Genomic DNA, 18,968 nt, shown 5'->3' with positions numbered 1-18,968 from the left:
TAATTAAAACTAAAGTGGAGTCAATACTGACAAGCTTGCAGTTCATAAGTCATGTTACAGATTATATTGATCAATTATTTGGAAACATTGCTATTTTTATCAGTGCATACTCAATAATGGGTGCATTTCAGCCTGCAGTTTGTGTGCTGGGAATCCCTGAACTTTAAGAAAATCTAATTCATTATCTGAACTAATGAATTTATTTACTTTTTACAGCTACTATGGATTGTCAGTATGGTTTCCAGATGTGATTAAACATCTACAGGCAGATGAGTATGCTACTAGAAGGAAGACTTTTGAATTTGAGAAAGTTACAGATATTAACTTCAACTTTACTTTGGAAAACCAAGTCTACTCCAATGGAATGTTCATCAATGACAGGTTGAGAGAAATTTGTCTTTAGAAACAAATAGCTACTAGTGTTTTAATATCAAGGATTTTAACTGTTAAATATTTTAACAGTTACTAGACTTGCATTTGGGGACGTATTTGATAATTATCATCTCCGTCTTTGGTTGCACAAAGAAACCTTTGGTTTTTCACAGATACTGATTTATAGATTTATCTATGTATTTGAAAATTAGCCCACATAAATGAAGTGGAATGAGAACCTGGGAGATCATCACGGGAGATCATCACATCACCGAGTTGAGATGTGAATACAGCAGTTCCAACATGTGCACTATTGAACCACACTGTTTTCCTTCTTATTATTTATATTGGTTGATTAATTGCCAGGAATCTTAGGATAGCATCCACAGGTTTATCATATTTTATCTTCACAGTGTGAGGTAAATTAGGCTGACAATAAAAGGATTGCAGACTTATTAAATTGTTAAACACAGAAGATCAAGCCTTGCTGAAGAAGAATCAGCATGGCTTCTATAAAGGGAAGTCTTGCCTCGCTGACCTATTAGAATTATTTGAGAAGGTCAAGAATTATATAGAAACGGGTGACCAATTAGATATTATATACTTGGACTTCCAAAAGTAATTTGACATGGACCCTCACCACATAATAAGTAAATAAGTAAACTTGTTACAAGTTAGCAGGACATGTCTTTTCATGGACTGGTAGCAGGCTAAAAAGGAGAAGTGGAGAGCAGAAATAAGTAGGTAGTATTAGCGAAGGGGGGAGGGTAAGTTCCTCAAGGATCTGAGTTGTCAATTGTGTAATTTTTAAATTACTTGGAATGGCTGTGGAGAAGGACAGTGAGGCAGCAAAGTTTGTGGATGACACCAAATTGCTTAAGGGAATTGTGATAAGCTCCAACAATTCAATGTAAACAAGTGCAAAGTGATAAATGGGGTTTTAAAAAATCCTAATTTTACATATATAGCTATGGGTTTGGACTGAAAAAAAACTTAGGGTTGTAGAAGATAGCTTACTCAGTGTGCAACAGTGATTTTTACAAAAGGCAAATTCCATTCTAGGTATCATCAGAAAATAGATTGGAAAAAAAGCTGCCAATATAGTAATGCCCTTTTACAAGACCGTGGTGCGGCCACATTGGAATACTGTGCACATTTCTGGTCACCACTTTTCAAAAAAGATATTGAAAGACATAATAATACTAGAAGCTGGGATCACCCTATGCAACTGGTGGGCAGTAGATTCAAGATAGGTGAAAAAGAAGCCTGCTGGTATTTTCAGATGGTATTTTCCAGTCATCCAAACCAAGGTGGAGAATTGAGAATCTGCTAGAACCTTATGCCCTTCCTTATTGCATTATTTATTTATGTCATCTATATTCTGCCTTTCTCACTGAGACTCAAGGCGGATTACATAGTATGGGATTAGTACAATCAGTGGCAAGGACAAGGGCAGGCATTTCCATATAGTGTCAAGAACATTTCCATAAACAATATCATAGGGTAAATGAGTACAGTGTCAAGAACATTTCCATAAACAATGTCATAGGGTAAATGAATACAAGTTTCACTCAAGAGTCCTTTTTTTCCTTTTGTAGCTTACAGTGACTAAAATTTTTGTGACATCAAGATTGGTTGAACTATGGTTAAATTTTATTTATTTATTCAGAAACCATATAACCTAACTTTCAACTCAGATATTCTTAAGGCAAGATACAATAATTAGAAGCACCAAGTACAATCCAGCAACTTAAAAAATAACTAATAAAAAAAAGATGTTTTAAAGCCCTTTTAGAAAGCTCAGGATACTGAAACTGGTATTTCCCAGCAGAATGTTGAGCCTACAGTTTAGGGGCTGCTATGGAAAAAGCCTTCTCTGAATAGTTTAGGTGGATAGCTGTGTTGGTCTGGGGCATATTTGTCTTCAAAATTATGGTTACTTTGAAGATGTTACTATAAGGTTTGGAGGGCTGGACTGCAGACTGAACTGAAAATTGCTTCCAAAATAAGGTTACACAGGCTTCTCGCTGTTTGTGGTACTTTAAGCTGACTCTGCAAATTATCTATATTTCTCAGGTTTACAATGATGAAATTTAAATCTGTTACTTTTGAAGATACGCTTTTTAAGAGCTGTTACTTTGAAGATGTTACTACATTGAGCACATATTTTAGAAACTGTACTTTTATGGATACCAAGTTTTTCAACACAGGTAAGCTTCAATAAAAGTAATTTATTGCTGTCTGACTCTGTGGAATCCCATTTTGCTAAGAATTTATCATGAATATTAGTTGGAATATAAGACAAATTTAAAGAAAATTCATGGTTTTTCTGTGTCCCTACTAATTATTGGGATATTTTCTGCTGGGCTCTTTAATTTTCTTTATTATCTCTGTGGGTGATCTTCCGTATCAGTTTGGAAGGGGGAACAGCTTGGGAATATTAGGGTCAAAGGAAGGACAGAGCCTGGCCAACCATTCCTTCTTCCCTCTGATATACTGCAAAGAATAAATAAGTGCTGGCTAAAGACCAAGATGCATAATATATTTTCCACATATAAGGACGTAGCTGCTTGACTCAAATCATAGTCAGGCATTAGCGCAGGGACTAACCTTTAAAACGTCTTCACTGCACCACATAGCTCCAAATACTGCAAGAGGGAAGGAGGGGCATCGTGCTTCCCTCCTGCACCAGTTTTGCCATCAGAGATGGCAGCAGGGGGTCACGAGGCCTCTGTTTCCCCCCTTGCAGTGTTTGGAGTCATATGGGGCAGCAAAGACATTTTAAAAGGTTAGTCTCTGCTCTAACGTTTGGCTACAGGTTGGGTTGGACACCTATGTGCTGATATGTGTCAGACGTAACATATTTAAAAGGTTAGTCAGTTTGGTGTAGTAGTTAAGAGTGCAGGACTCTAATTTGGAGAACCAGTTTTGATTCTCCACTCTTCCACTTGAAGCCAGCTGGGTGCCCTTGGGTCAGTCACAGCTTCTAGGAGCTCTCTCAGCTTCACCCACCTCACAGGGTGTCTGTAGCTGTGGGGATAATAATGACATACTTTGTAAACTGCTCTGAGTGGGTGTTAAGTAATCCTGAAGGGCGATATATAAATCGTATGTTGTTATTTTCGCTTGAGAATCTCTAATGGCGTGAACCACACTACATAAACTGGCATCTGTTCTGTGAGCTCAGTTGATGAATGCATCTTCATTGTTGCCTCCCTTCAGGAAAAGGGCATTGCTTTCTAGAATTTTTGGAGGGAACTTCAAGCTATTGTGGTTACTGCTTTCGACTTTGGTACTTCTGTTGGTTTCCTGTTGGCTTTAGTTGTTTGTCTTTCAATTGTTTTATTCTGCTTTATTGTGATCTGTTACAATTTTGTTGTTATTATTAGCCACTTAGAGAGACCTAATTTTCAAATAAATAGTGATATACATTCATTAATAAAAAGCATAATAAATCTATGAACATGACTTTTTTGATTGGCAGCTTCTGTGTGAAATCCTCACCCTGACAAGCTTTTCTTTTTGTTCACCTTTTTACTTCTGTCAGGCGCCTGGGATGTCACACCAGCCCTTTTTTTGTCAATGGAATAAATAATGAACTTATTCCTCGTGGTATGTCAGATTCAATTGTGAATGCTGTCTAGGATATTATCACATGCGGAACACATGCAAAATATTGTATAGGGTCAATGATATCTATAGACATCAGTAACACACATATCCAACTAATAGGTTGGATGAAAAAGGAAGCAGGGATCTCCTTTGACCTCCCAGACAAGGTATGCTGAAGACCTGCATATACAAAAACCCTGTGGGCTGGAATCTGTAGTAAGGAGGAGAATTGAGCAAGATGGAATAGAAATGCAGGCAGGATCCAGCCCAACAGCTCTGCCACTTTCTGACCTTAGAAAGAATTATTTTAATTCTTTAGAAGCTGAGAGCTCCTGTTCAAGTACAAAAGGGTTTGTGTACTTCTTTTAATTGTTTAAAGTGCTAAATGTAGTAACCCTCCTTCTTTATCCTAATCATTGCATTGCAATGTTGTAAAGTTTATTTTTTCTCCTTTCAATTTTTTTTAATTTAAAAAAATCTTTTCAGGCATGCCCTCACGAGTACAGGATTGGCAAGCAATCCTATCTCTGATGCAGGGACAATCCATGAAACAGGTTTATCATGCAAAGTGTAATGTGTATCAGAGAATAATTTTTTCATACAGTAGAAAAACCCCAATTTTTTAAAAAAATCTTTCCCCCCATGCTTCCTTGCTACTCCCATCATTGTAGCCCCTGTCAAGACATGTGAAACTCCTGGATGATGGCCAGTATCCAACAATATGATCAAGGAAGTTTATGGAGGTTTTGTGTATTTCTCTTTATTCCTGCAGCCCATTCCATCTCCCAGAAAGTTGTAGGATTCATGAGGAAGAGTAGCTGAGTGAGTTGGGATACAAAGGAATGTTTGGCTCTTCCTTAGATTGAGTCAGAACATCGGTCTATCAAGGACAGTATGGTCTGTTCTGACTGGTAGTAGAGGCTCCCCAAGGTTTCAGGTAGAGATCTGGGCATTTATTTGGCTAGTACACAATCTTCCTCTTAATAAATTATTCATGTTTTTATCCTTTTGAAATGCTTCCCCCCTTTGGGATTCGGTTCCGTTTTCCCGGCCATGTCGGACGCTCCTCTCCGCAGTTCCGGGAGGAAGCACCCGAGCAGCCTGACCGGGTGGTTGACCTGCGAGGGTTAACCCCCAGGACTCCCAGTGAGGGGGCCAGGGTCCGGAGCGCTGCGGGAAGAGCCCCCTGAAGTCGATGCAGGGGGTAAATTGCCCGTTTGCTCCTACGGAGGCCGGCAGACTTGTGCAGCACATTACGTGCTGCCAGGCCATAGAGAACGACAACAAGCAGATTTAAGGTGAAAACCTGTAAGTAGCGAATCCCTTCTGTCATTCCAAGCGTATGCAAAGGATTGGTGGGAGTTGAAGCTAAGAAGGTTCGGATATCTTCCCCTTCATTGAGTTTTGGAACTTAGTTGGCGGACTCCCCCCCCCCCCAAGATGGCGACGAAAAAGCAGAGCCCTGCTGTAGGCAAATTTGTTTCGGCTGCTTTGCAGGGGAAAGGAGAGTCTCTTGAAGAAGTGGTTAAACAGTCGGTCGTTGAAGCTATGAAGCCCTTTGTTGATAAGCTAAATGAAATCGGTCAAAGGGTTGGCTCAGTTGAGAACGAAGTGAAAACCATTAAAGACGTAGCGTCTGGGGCAGAGCAGTCTGCTCGGGAAAACGCAGTACTCATGAAAGCAACAAACAAAGAAGTAAAGCTTTTGGAGAATCAATTGATAGGGTTACAAGTGGATCGTGCTCAGATGGTATTGCGTCTTCAGAATGTGAAGGAGGAGGAAAGTGAAAATTTAAAGGATTTGGTGTCGGAACTTTTGGCGTCATCCGCAAAGGCAACTAAAGAAGAGTTAAAAAGCGATATTCTGGAAGTCCGCCGGACATCTTCAAAATATGCAACGAAGCGTCAGCTGCCTCGCGAGATTATTATCGATTTTTCATCTAAGAAGACTCGGTACACCATCTTATATAATTCGTACAATGTGGACTTGGACTTTCTGGGTAACAAGGTTAAGATATTGAAGGACATTCCATTTTTAGCTCGGAAAAGAAGATTCAAATATAAAAGGTTTGCAGCTCTTCTGAGGAAGTGTGAAATAAAATACAAATGGTTATTTCCGGAAGGTATCTGGTTCAGTTATAAAGACCAAGCCTACAAGATAACATCGGAAGTACAGCTGAGGGACTTTGTGTTTAATCATCAAGAGTTCCAGCAAGAAGAAGATTTAGAATCTGAAGGGGGTAGTGGGGAGGAGGGAGTGAGCGCAGCCACTGTAGCTGTTCAGAGAGAACTGAGACCCTGACTGTAGTTCGTATATAAGACCTGATCCTGACTGTAGTTCGTATATAAGATCTACCAATCCAATAGCATATTAGAAAGTTTAACTTTAAATAATTGTATTATGAAGGGAATGCAATACTTGTAGATGTAGTGTGTGTTTTTCATATGTTGTTTCTTCCCTTTCCCCCTGTTCCCTTTTTCCCTTTTTGTAGTTTTTGATGTTAGTAATTAAAAATAAAAAAATTATTAAAAAAAAAGAAAAGAAAAGAAATGCTTCCCCCCTTTTTTATCCTTTGCTCTTCCAAGGACACAGAACAAGCTGCATCATGATGAAAAATCTGTTAGTGAAACAGTCAGTGCTTGAAATGGGTGTTTTCATGGCTTTGTAATACTTTCATGGTTATTCTTTTTGATTCCATAGATCTTGAACCATATAAATACTCTGGCAGTAGATTTATAAACTGCACATTTGAACACAACAAGACGGGATGTCAGATTTCCTTTGATGATGATTATAGCGCCTATTGGATTTATTTTGTTAATTTCTTGGGGACTTTAGCAGTATTACCAGGAAATATCGTCTCAGCTCTTCTGATGGACAGAATTGGGCGTTTAACAATGCTAGGTATGAACTTGGGATTAAAAATATTTTAACCAGTTAAAATAATTTTTAAAAGATAACTTTAGCAGTTTTAAAATAATTTATTATTGAAAGGGCTGGGAAAGGGATTTTTAAGCCACAAATTAGTATATTTGAACTCCTTCAGAAAGAAATGCTTGAAAATGATTTGTGCAGATTAACAGAAAAAAAGTAGAGTTCAGACTTTTTGCAGGAAGCGGAAGGCCAACTGAAACATTACACAGAGTACATGTAACAGTATCACAATATGTGATTTTGTGTTTTAAAACAGCCGCAGAAGTCTGCATTTTAATGTAAGACAGAGTATGTAGAAAGGTTTTCCTAACCATTTTTCTCTTCATCTGCTTTTATATTGTAAATATTCCTTCAGCTACATTTCTACCTATCAGAAAAAGAAATGAATGTTTTTATTCTGCCCCCCCCCCCCGCAATGCTGTTTCTGTCTTCAAATCCTCAGTCTTCCTGCAGCTACTTTTCATTTAAGAATAGAAATCGGGGAATTTTCATGTACTGTGTAATGGCCTAGTTTGTCCCTAAGACTCAGTATGATAACTTACCTCGTGTCTTACAGAAAAAGACTTCTAATTAACATAGGCTTTAGGACAAACAGCAAAGGATTGTTGTTACCATCAAGTTGTCCTAGTCAGTATATTGAAGGCATCTAGCTGGTCACTGGTGGAGATGGAAAGCCAAATTAGATGGACCTTGATCTAATGCTATAAAATTATTCAAAGGCACCATTCTGAGACTGTTGTTACCAAAAGTTATGATAATAATGGGGCTGTTACTAAATATGGTGGCCCTGTGCCCATTTTGTCCCCTTCCTCAACACAAAGAGATGTCATCATGATGGTGTTATTCTGAGCATGTTCCTTCCTACTCCAGCCCCGTATCATTTGCTGCCAGGGGTGGGTGATGATACCTGGACATAGGTGGGTTTTTCTTTTTTTGCATACATATAGAGTGGGGAAGATGCAAACTTTTACACACTTTTGGCTGGCAGTTTCATTTTTATTGTAATACCTAACCCTGCCCTGAGTCAACTGCTGTAAACCTTGATAGTCCTGGGAATAAGCCCACCTTAAAAAAAACCCCAACATTCCCACACCAAAATTTTTACCTTAAAATTAAAAACAGAACTTGCTGGAAATGCAATGAAACTATTCATATTGCAAGGGAGGGGAAATGAAGGTTGTTTCACTTGCAACTAAGTCATACCGGATAATTTAGAAGTATCCATCATAATAGTTTACGTTCCTTTACGCTGCTCTTCTTGTGTAAGGCATTTTAGGCACTACTTACCTTCAATTTGAGCTTCCCCTTCACAGCCTCCTGGGCCCTGACTATACTGATAGCTGAATAAAGGATTTAAATTGAAACATGGCATTTTTTGCTTTCTAGTATTGTATAAAACATGCCTGTGCTCTGAAGCTTACAATAAAACTGATGGTAATTCTTACCCTTTGCCTTGCAAATACAGGTGGCTCTATGATTCTTTCTGGAATTAGCTGTTTTTTCCTGTGGTTTGGCACAAGCGAATCCATGATGATAGGCATGTTGTGTCTTTACAATGGCCTCACTATCTCAGCATGGAACTCCCTTGATGTCATTACTGTGGAGCTGTATCCTACAGACAGAAGGTATATTTGTGCTTTGCTTTTACTTCTTGTCTGAACCACCATTAATTATACATTCTAATTTGTTTATAATAAATTATAACAAAGCACCTTTATAAATAAAAATGCTTGAGTATTTTAAGAAACATTGACACAGATTCCTTACAAAGGTCTCAAAAAAACCTGGGCAATCATAGAATAAAATAATGTGACCTCTTAATTGGTTTTCTTTAAAATAGGATGCAGTGGGCAGAAGTCTAGACATGGTTTGCAACAATGCTGTTCATAGAAGATTCTTCCAACAATCTGCACTAGAATTGTTGTTATTTGATTTGTTTGTAAATGATTTTGGACTTGTATGAACAAATTTGCAGGTGTCCAGAAGTTATTCAAGAGAGTGCTAGCTAACAAGTAGACTGTTAGATAGTTTGATCTGGGTGAATGAGGCATGGAATGGCAGAAGATTTGAGACAAAAAGAATGCTAGCCAATGCCAATGCTAACCCAGGCTGACTGCACCTACAAAGTAAAAAAGATTTTAGGGGTCATAGCCAGCTTATTCTTCTTTGGTAGTGGAAAGAACTTTAGAATTATTTGGAATGCAACTAACAATGTAGTGTTTTAATACCACTTAGCCTTCCATCCTTCTGAGGTCGGTAAAATGAGTACCCAGTTTCCTGGGGGTAAAGTGTAGATGACTGGGTAAGGCAATGGCAAACCATCCCGTAAAAAGTCTGCCAAGAAAATGTCGTGATGCAACATCCCCCCATGGGTCAGTAATGACTCAGTGCTTGCACAGGGGATTACCTTTACCTTTATACACTTTATGGTGCAATCATATTTAGAATGAAATGTACAGTTTTAAAATGTTTATAATGGACTTGGTGAAAAGACAAGAAAGGGCAGTTAAAATTATTAAGGGTAGAAATGTATTTATTTACTTACTTCATTTACATTCCACTTTTTTCCTGGTGGGGATCCAAAATGGCTTACAACAGTGTCCTCCCATTTTGTGCTCACAATAATCTTGTGAAGGTAGGTTCAATACCTGTAACAATAGTACAACCCAGTTTTAGGCTAAGAATGTGTGACTGGCCAAGGTCACCCAACAAAGCTCCCATGGCAGACTGGGTGTTTGAACATGGGCCTCCCAGATATGACACTCTAACCACTACATTACATTGTATGTTTAAAAATAATTCTGAAACTTGGAATGCATGAAAGTGAACTGGAGTGGAATTGTAGGCCATCCTATAATTCTTTTTATATTCTGAATTGTGAATGGCCTCAATTCTGAATGGCCTCCCTCAGCTATTGTTCCAGTCAACAGCATAACATGCAAAAAATGCCCTTTGGTTGTTTGCTTTCAGGTTAGCAGTGTTCCTCTCTTGTAGCAGTTATTTATAGATTTTAATGCGTTTTTCTTTTATAGTGTGGAGAAATGCCCCCCACTCGGGAATTCACCCCAATATCGTATTCATTGTGACTATGCTCTGCCCACATGCAGGAGTCCAGCTGCAAGCCCATAGCTGGCAGAAAGAGAGAATGGGAGAAAAGGACCCATCAAGTTTCCAGCACTGAGTATACCAGCTCTTAGTTATGTTAATGGCACTGGCTGAAGCACATGACTACTAATTCATACCTTGCTGCCAGATTATACCAATAGGGGATAGAGACTGCTAAAAGGCATTTGAGGGGGGGAAACTCTTCTCCGAAAAGATGGACGAGTAACTGTCGCAGAAGTGTAAGGATCGGTTGACAGCATGCTCCTACAGCATTCTCCCGGCCAATCCACAAGGGGGACGCTCACAGTTCCAACAGCCCCTATTCCGAGGGAGATCCCACAGATACCAGCCGTACCAAGGGTATCCATATCCTTCCCATCGCCAATTTCATGACAGTCAGTCCAGCTTTTCTAGGCAGAGGCAGAACCAGAGGCAGAGACATGGATCTCAGTACCAGCAGAGCAAGGACCAGGCTTCTGCATCTAAGCAGTTCTCACTAGGCCAGGGGCTGTCCCCAGTTTTTGGGGAACAGCTGCATGATATTTTCCCAGCTTGGTAGCAGGTTACATCTGATATGTGGGTGTTAAGAATCATTTATGCTGGTTATAAAATTGAGTTTGAAAGTTTTCCAAGTCTGGTCCTTCCTACCCTGTCAGATTCTCAGTCATGCCCTCAATTGAGGGCTGAGCTGGAAGTGTTACCCACCCCATCCTGGATCTTCAAAAGTTAAATAAATTTATTATAGTTGAGAAGTTTTGTATGCTTACACTTTCCGGTATCATACAATTCTTGAAGCCTGGTGATTGGTTTGCTGTAATAGATCTTAAAGATGCTTATTTCCATATCACCATACACTCTGACCACAGAAAATACCTTTGCTTTCTATATCAAGGGAATGTTTTTCAGTACAGAGCATTACCATTTGGGTTATCTTCAGCACCACAAGTATTCGCTAAATGTATGGCTGCTGTTGTTGCCTTCCTTAGAACCAAGGGCTGCTCAATATACCTGTACCTGGATGACTGGCTCCTAGTGGCCCAAACCAGGACCCTTCATTTAGAACATATCCACTTAACAACCCAGACCATGACATCCTTAGGACTAGTGATCAACTGGAAGAAATCCTCTCCCTCCCTGGATCAATCTGTCCAGTTTATTGGAGCAAAATTTTATGCCGTATCAGGGAGAGCCTCTTTACCAGAGGACAGGGTGAACATCATTAGTACATTAGCCAAGCATTTTCAAGCTTTACGCTTTCAACCTGCGCTGTCTGTTCAGAGACTCTTAGGACTTACGGCTTCCACTACAAGTGTGGTCCCCCATGCCCATCTCTTCATGAGACCTTTGCAAAAATTGGTTCATCAGATGATTTGACCCCCTTTTAGCACCCCAACAGGCCAAATTTTCCTTCCCCAGGTCCATCTTTAGATCTCTAACCTGGTGGACCTCTCAGGTGAATCTCCCTGTTGGAATTCAACTCCCTGACACATCTCTCACAACAGATGTATCCCTCATAGGATGGGGCACACATTGTGGTCACTTTTCAATGCAAGGAAAGTGGTCCCCTTCAGAATTTAGGATGCATATTAATGTTCTAGAGCTAAGAACAATCTGCTACTCCCTTGTTTCCTTTACAGATCTGTTGCGAGACAAGAAAGTGCAGGTCCATACAGAAAATACTACTGCACTCTCTACCCCAACAAACAAGGGGGAACGGCATCACTCATGCTTTGCACAGAAGCGACAGCACTGTGGCATTGGGCGATCCAAAACAACATCACACCTCAAGCTATACACTTAGCAGGATCTACAAACAGCAGAGTGGATTCTCTCAGCAGAATATTTGCACCACAACATGAGTGGTTAATCAACAACACTTACCTGTATCCCATTTTCTGTGACTGGGGATTCCCAGATACCAACCTCTTTGCCACAGGGGCCAATTCCAAAGCCAGGACCTTTTGCTCCCTAGCAGGATCAGACCCAAATTCCTTGGGAGACGCTTTTCAGATCAGCTGGGATTGGGCCTGTACTATGCATTCCCACCACTCCCCCTAATACCAAGAGTACTAGGCAGGATCCAGCAGTTCAGCACCCACTGCATCCTCATCACACCCGTTTGGCCCCACAGGAATTGGTTCCCAATACTACGGACTATGGCCAGAGGATGCTTCAGAAATCTTCTACAGACCCCAGACATCCTACACACAGATCAGATCCTACACCACAATGTTCCCACTCTCAGGCTCCACAGAGTGGCTCTTAATCCCCCAGCCTTCTCCTCCTTTTCTAAGGAGGTAGCTCAAGTTCTAATTAATGCACGTAAGGCTTCCACTCGATCAGCTTACAGCCATAAGTAGAACCGGTTTGTCTCATGGGTATCTCATACGCAGTGCTTTCCATTCACCTGTTCGCTAAACCTTATCTTTGAATACCTACTAAAGCGATTAAAACAGGGCCTTGAAGCGTCTTCCATCACGGTCCACTTAGCAGCCATCTTGGTACTCCACAAGCCAACAGACGGCAGAACAGTTTTTTCTCACTACACTTCCAAACAATTCCTCAGAGGGGTCAACAACATGTTTTCTTGAACACTTCCTGTACCCCAGTGGAGCCTCTCCCTAATTCTAGCACAACTGATGGGGTCCCTGTTTGAACCACTGGCCCGTTGTGATATTTCACTACTCTCGTGGAAAGTAGCCGCCTTAGTGGCCATCACATCTCTCCGAAGGGTGGGCCAACGAGCATCACTCCGATCAGACTCCCCCGTTATACAATTCTTTGAGGAGAAGGTTATCCTACACAGCGAATTAGTCGTTATCTAGGTGGATCGTGGCAGGTATTGTTCTGTACATTATTTCTTCAGTTCCTGCCTTTTGAGTCAAAGATCTTTTTTAGACTTGGTGTTTCATTCTGTCATAAAAGGAATGTTTTATAGTGCAATACTATGAAGAATTACTCCAGTCTAAGCTTATTGATTTCAGTGGGTTAAGACTAGACTAACAGTGCATAGGATTGTTCTGCTAATTTTTTCAGAATGGGCACAGTGAGTTTCTACTGCCACCGTGTGGAAGTAGAACATCACTGCATTTCTCAGGCTCCAGTAAAGCCTATGGAATGTGGCCTGAAAGTATCATTGCTTCCTTCAGGTTCTTAGTATGAGTCAAGCATCCTCAAACTCTGTTCCTTTCTGAGGTAATCTCTCATAATGCTCTGTGTGGCAGTGTTTTTTCGTCACATTAGTGTAAACTATCCAATAAATATGTTTATCTCCTCTATATCTTACTCTATTGTCATGGGAGCCTTATACATGCTGAAACAATACTAGTTATTCCTTTTCACATCTGTGATTGAAGTCATAATACTAAAGTATCTTGTTACATCTCAATAATTTTTCCCCTTTCCTGTTTGTTATGCTCTCTTTCTGCTCAGACAAGAACAGTGTGGCATTTCTAACCTTATCTGACTACAGCTCTCTGTGGTCATTCTGCGTGATCTTTATTTGTAGGCTAGTTCCATGTGTTTTGCTTCAGATACAGTTTCAAGGAAGGCTCCTATGTAATATAACCCTGATTATTTCAATCTGCTACCTCAAATGTGTGCTCTGCAGTTGCTGATTTCAGATAAACTCAGCAGGTACGGATTTTCCAGGCTTTTAATATACAATGAATGTAAATTTTATTAATTTGTTAAGTCTGGTTTTCTAACTGTGGAACTAGAAGTTTCTCTGGCTGTACCTGTTCAGACAATGTATTCACCCAAGTCAGTTTCTTCTAAAGTGTGATGCAATCCCAGTCCACCAAAGTTTGGGATCTAAAAAGGATTTACTAGGAGTCTTCACATGCTGCTTTTGCTCATTTGTTATATGTTTAAGTGCCGAAAGGATAACTACAATCTGTGGAACCTTCTCACAGAATTTATTTATTTATGAAAAATATTTATGTATCCATCTTTCTCAGAGGCATCCCAGGATCTAAAGTGGATAAGTTCACATTAGGTAATTCAGCCAATCTTTATTGACTTGAATATGAAATATCTGGCCCTTCTGTCATATGTAGGGATATGTAATCCTTGGATTGTATCCTACCACAGAGCTGGATTTATGCTACAGTTTAGGGTGTCAGATTATGAGGAACCTCTAAGTATTAAAAAAAAATTACTTATTTTCAATGTTAGAATAATAATATATATTTTGGTAATGCTATGGGGCCTCTGAAACTTGACATAAACTTACCTTAATGTGGCTCTGGCAGTAAGTACTTTATTTGGGGACATGCATGTAAATTTTAATCTGACATTTGGAATTTGGAGACTTGGGGGGGGGGCGGGACTCTTCTGACATTTTTCCATTACCATGCACCTCCTGAAAACATTAAAGCCATTCTGGAAACTTGTGCACATTGAAAGTCCTTATCTGCAAAAGCAGATACGCAGTAGTCATAGAAAAGATAGTCTTACTATCTAGTTTTGTGGGTTGTAAATGGCGAAAGAGATAGTACTTTGGAGATCCTGTCGGACACATCAGTTGACATGTATTACTGTATCTGAACTGGAGAGGTAATTGGTATTCCTGATAGAAGAGTCAAATGTATAGCAATTTCAGACAACTAATTATTCTGGCGTAAAACTCACCCTGTTTTGGTGGTTGTGGGTTTTCCGGGCTGTATTGCCGTGGTCTTGGCATTGTAGTTCCTGACGTTTCGCCAGCAGCTGTGGCTGGCATCTTCAGAGGTGTAGCACCAAAAGACAGGGGCTTGGTGCTACACCTCTGAAGATGCCAGCCACAGCTGCTGGCGAAACGTCAGGAACTACAATGCCAAGACCACGGCAATACAACCCGGAAAACCCACAACAACCATCGTTCTCCGGCCGTGAAAGCCTTCGACAATACATCACCCTGTTTTGTTTTAAAAACCTGGGCAAAAGTAGGTGGTTGTTCACTTGGACTGTCTTGAAACAAAGGTATTGCTGTTGACAACTGGTTGATATATTTTGTTACGCCTAATAGTGGTGTGGTTAGATTAGGATATGAGAGACCTGGGTTTGAATTCCCACTTTGCCATGGAAACTCGCTGGGTGACCTTGGGCCATTCAGTTTCCCTCAGCCTCACCTATGTCACAGGGTTGTTGTGAGGATAGAGTGGATGATGATGCAAGCTGTTTTGGGTATCCACAGGGGAGAAAAGTGGGGTCTGAATATCTTAACAAATTAATAGAGAGTGAAATACTGATGTTATAATTGCAGACAACTGATCAGTCTAATAATCCTAGTAGTATGTTAAATTATCTGATGCTTGACTAGTGAACAGTAATGTGGTCCATGCAAGAATACATCCTCTGGGTGAATTATTTGGAGAAATGTATATGGCAGGGGCAACAGCTTGTCCACAACATACAGGAAAACTAAGTTGGGTGGGATTCAGTTATATAAGTCAGTCTTCACAGTTTTAGTTTTGCTTACCACATGCACAGAATACTCTCAGTCTGTTGGTCACTGTTAGGTGATAGCAGTTAGTAAATCCATCAGTTACTGAGTAACTGGTGGCAAGTGGAAAATACCATTCCATTTAAGAATACCTTTATTGGCATAACAACGTGAACATGCACAGTCAGCAGGAAGACAAGACCACCGTCACCTGAATATTTAAACCAATCTTCTGTTGGATGCACGACAGAGGAATTTAGCCACGGACTCAATGGCCTCATGGTTTTGGGTGAATAATAGGAGGAGAGTCTTACTGACATCAGATTGTCCTTCATGATTTTGCAGAAGAGGTACTAAATACACAGCACGGATATCACAATAAAATAAACAATACAGAAAAATGTGTTCAGTACTTTCTACCTTCCTCAGACCACAGGCACAAAGTGGAAAATACATGCACTCCTGCTATGGTGCAGTATAAAAGAGCATGTAATTGCCAAGATACTTCATCAAAACTTTTAATATTCTACTATTTGGAACCATAGATTTACATTTTCATTTTTAATTAAGAATTATATGAGGAAAAGGGCTCTGCAAAAATTGCAAATAAAATAATACAGATCTCTGAAAAGATAAATCAACACTGTGATAAAGTGTTAAAACAACATTTTCAGATTTCCTGTACCATTTCTTAAAACTTGCAACGAGCAAGCATCTTGTAAAAAAAACCTCAAAGGAATATTTTCTTGAAAATTATGTGTCTAATTATGGCAGAGAGAGGCTTTTGTTTAAAGGAATGTAAAGGAATGTAAATTATTCAAGACAACTAGTCCTACTGAAATGTCTCAACTGTTTTTATCAGCTTGTCTTCCCTGCCCCCCACACACTTTAAAGTCATATTTCTCAGACTTCTTCAACTTGACCCTCCTCCTTCTCCTAAAATTAGTCTGCCTTCTTAAGCTCCCACCCATGTGTTCAACAGATGAACCCTTGGAAGTCCTTGTGGACCTCCAGGATACAATAATTTTTTTAAAAAAATCTGCTTTTACTGCCAATATTCGTTGCTGTTCCCTATACGTCTACTGGATCTCCCATCATTTCAGTACTGGTTTTTCAAGCATTTGATGCAGTAATTTTTGTGCTGATAGAACACATGCCATAGCTGGGTGAGGTCTCGTCAGCATTTTCTCAATTGCTGTGTTGAATAGGTAGATCACCTAAAGGCAGATGAATTGTTGCTTATCACAAACCTGATTTATCTCCTTGTTATGTAAACACAATTGTCTGAATTTCCATGACTAATTTGAGCTCATCAGAACTTGGAAGTTAAACTGTGCAGCCAAGGTTAATGCTTGGATGAGAGACCACCAATGAAAACGAGGGTTACTTTGCAGAGGCAGGATATGGCAAGCCACCTCTGTTCATCTCTTGCCTTGAAAATCCTATGAGAGGTTGCCATAAGTCAGTTGAAACTTGGTGGCACATGACAACGATGATATTTTCCACAGTTCACCAGATGTTTGGGCATCATTATTATTGTTGTTTAAACACTGTCTGTCTAGTATGATATGTTGTTATGCTTTCTGATATCAAGCAAACTGGTGCTGTTTTTATCTTACTACCCCAATATCAACATTATTCGGATCTAATAAAATCCCTTGGCAGTCCAGCTGTTGTCTTTGAAAATGAGTTATGCCGGTCAGCCCACCTTCAGATATTACTGAACCAATGTAGGACTTAACCACGGGGAAGCAATTTTTTTCAGAAGCTGTTGCATTGCCCTTGAAACACATGAGTTGCGCCTTTAAGTTTGAAAGTTCAGTCTTGTTCTATTTATTCATACCAGCCTCACTGCTGACATACATTGTGTGTTTGAGGTTTGGGCTGGGTGAACTCCAGTGCTTTCTCAGTAAGACATTCTTCTAGGTGGTCACAGTGTCAGGTAGCAATTCGGACCCTGTTCCAAAGTTCAGAAACAGTGTTGTCTCCAATTTGGTGAAGGCCATTCTCCCACTTCAGACGTGTTAGATATTCTTTCTCAACCCATATTGGATATTTAATAAAAGAAGCATGGTTTCAGACCTCCAGGAGGCATATTTTTCCTAATTATTTTAGTGCGTTTTAGAACTTTTTGGCTGCTGGTCAGTTTCAAATACTGTATATCCATTCATTCCTTTCTTACTGCTTTTGCCTCTTGAGCCTTTTATTTCTTTCCAGGTGTTAACTTTTCCTTTATCCTTTTCTCTCTCTTTTCTCTTTCAGAGCAACGGGCTTTGGTTTTCTAAATGCACTATGCAAAGCAGCGGCTGTTCTTGGAAACTTAATATTTGGTTCCCTTGTAGTCATCACCAAAGCAATTCCTATTCTTTTGGCTTCTACGGTTTTAGTATGTGGAGGTTTGGTAGGACTTCGACTTCCTGACACCAGAACCCAAGTGTTGATGTAATTTGCGAGAGATTGTGGATATAAAGCCATTGACAGTTTGTTTTCCTCTCTTTTTAAGCGTAAGATCTCCTGACTAGAAGGGCAAAGGCTTCAGATTCTCAATGCATGGAAGGTGACTATATAGCCAAAACCTACTCTCACAATGAAAGAGCTATGACTAAACATTAGAAAACAGATTTAGTTAAAGCATTATTTAAAAAAACATACATAGCCCCTTCTATTCTTGGCTAAAAGGGTAGTTTAGTGATGAATTCATCTGGTATAGTTCCAACAACCCATAACTATCAATTGCCCCCTCCCCGAGTTGCTTGTTTCCACTTTGTTATTTAAATAGTTTAAATAACAGATCATTGTTGAAACAAATAATTGCTGGTTCACATCATTCTATATTTAACTAGTCATGGCCACTAACTTAGATGTCTTTAAAAAGAGTCTAGACAGAAATGCGGAGGATAAGTCTAGAAATCCACGTTCATACACAGTGTACCTCTGGCTACCTGTTGTTTGGGGCCAACAAGAAGGGGATGCTGTTGCCTTCATTTCTACACTTGTAGCATCAAGTTGACCACTCTGAGAAACAGAATGCTGGACTAAATTGACGTGATTTGATCCATTAGGACTGTCCTTAGTGAAGATGGTATCCATGTAGGAATAAGTATGTTGTTCAGTGTCTCTTCTGTGCAGTGTTTATCATGGAGTACAAGTATGTAGGGGAAACGTCCCATAAATAACAGCCATATAAACTGAAATAATCTGCAATTCAAAAGCTAGTAACTTAATCCTGTAGTGGTTCACTGTATGATTGGGAGCTACATAACGGAATGCTACTAGTTCTGTTAAAATTTATTATTTATAATGGGTGTCAATAGTTGTCCAAGGTATTTATTTATTTATTTATTTAAATGAATTTATATATTGCTCTCCTCACAAGCAGTCTAAGAGCAGATCACAACAATATAAGAGTATACAATAATAAAACTTGCCAGCATAAAATATAAAATCAGCAAACAATAATACAATACTATAAAACAACTGTGCACATATTGTACCACACATTCAGCCTAAACAAACTTGT

General features: G+C 39.7%; 1 protein-coding gene across 2 annotated transcripts in view; it reads left to right on the top strand.

Annotated features, from left to right (window-relative positions):
* SV2C (synaptic vesicle glycoprotein 2C) overlaps window positions 1-17,894 on the top strand; it is a 93,280-nt gene extending 75,386 nt beyond the window's left edge. For both annotated transcript variants that reach the window (XM_054987007.1, XM_054987008.1), the window contains exons 8-12: window positions 217-381; window positions 2,449-2,582; window positions 6,685-6,888; window positions 8,384-8,543; window positions 17,711-17,894. In XM_054987007.1, coding sequence (XP_054842982.1) covers window positions 217-381; window positions 2,449-2,582; window positions 6,685-6,888; window positions 8,384-8,543; window positions 17,711-17,894 — 847 coding nt within the window. The remainder of the gene's footprint in view (window positions 1-216; window positions 382-2,448; window positions 2,583-6,684; window positions 6,889-8,383; window positions 8,544-17,710) is intronic.
* Window positions 17,895-18,968: the final 1,074 nt, after the last annotated feature.

The sequence above is a fragment of the Eublepharis macularius genome, chromosome 8 (assembly GCF_028583425.1).
Source record: "Eublepharis macularius isolate TG4126 chromosome 8, MPM_Emac_v1.0, whole genome shotgun sequence".
In the NCBI taxonomy this organism is placed as follows: Eukaryota; Metazoa; Chordata; class Lepidosauria; order Squamata; family Eublepharidae; genus Eublepharis; species Eublepharis macularius.
This window is presented reverse-complemented; position numbering and strand designations above follow the sequence as displayed.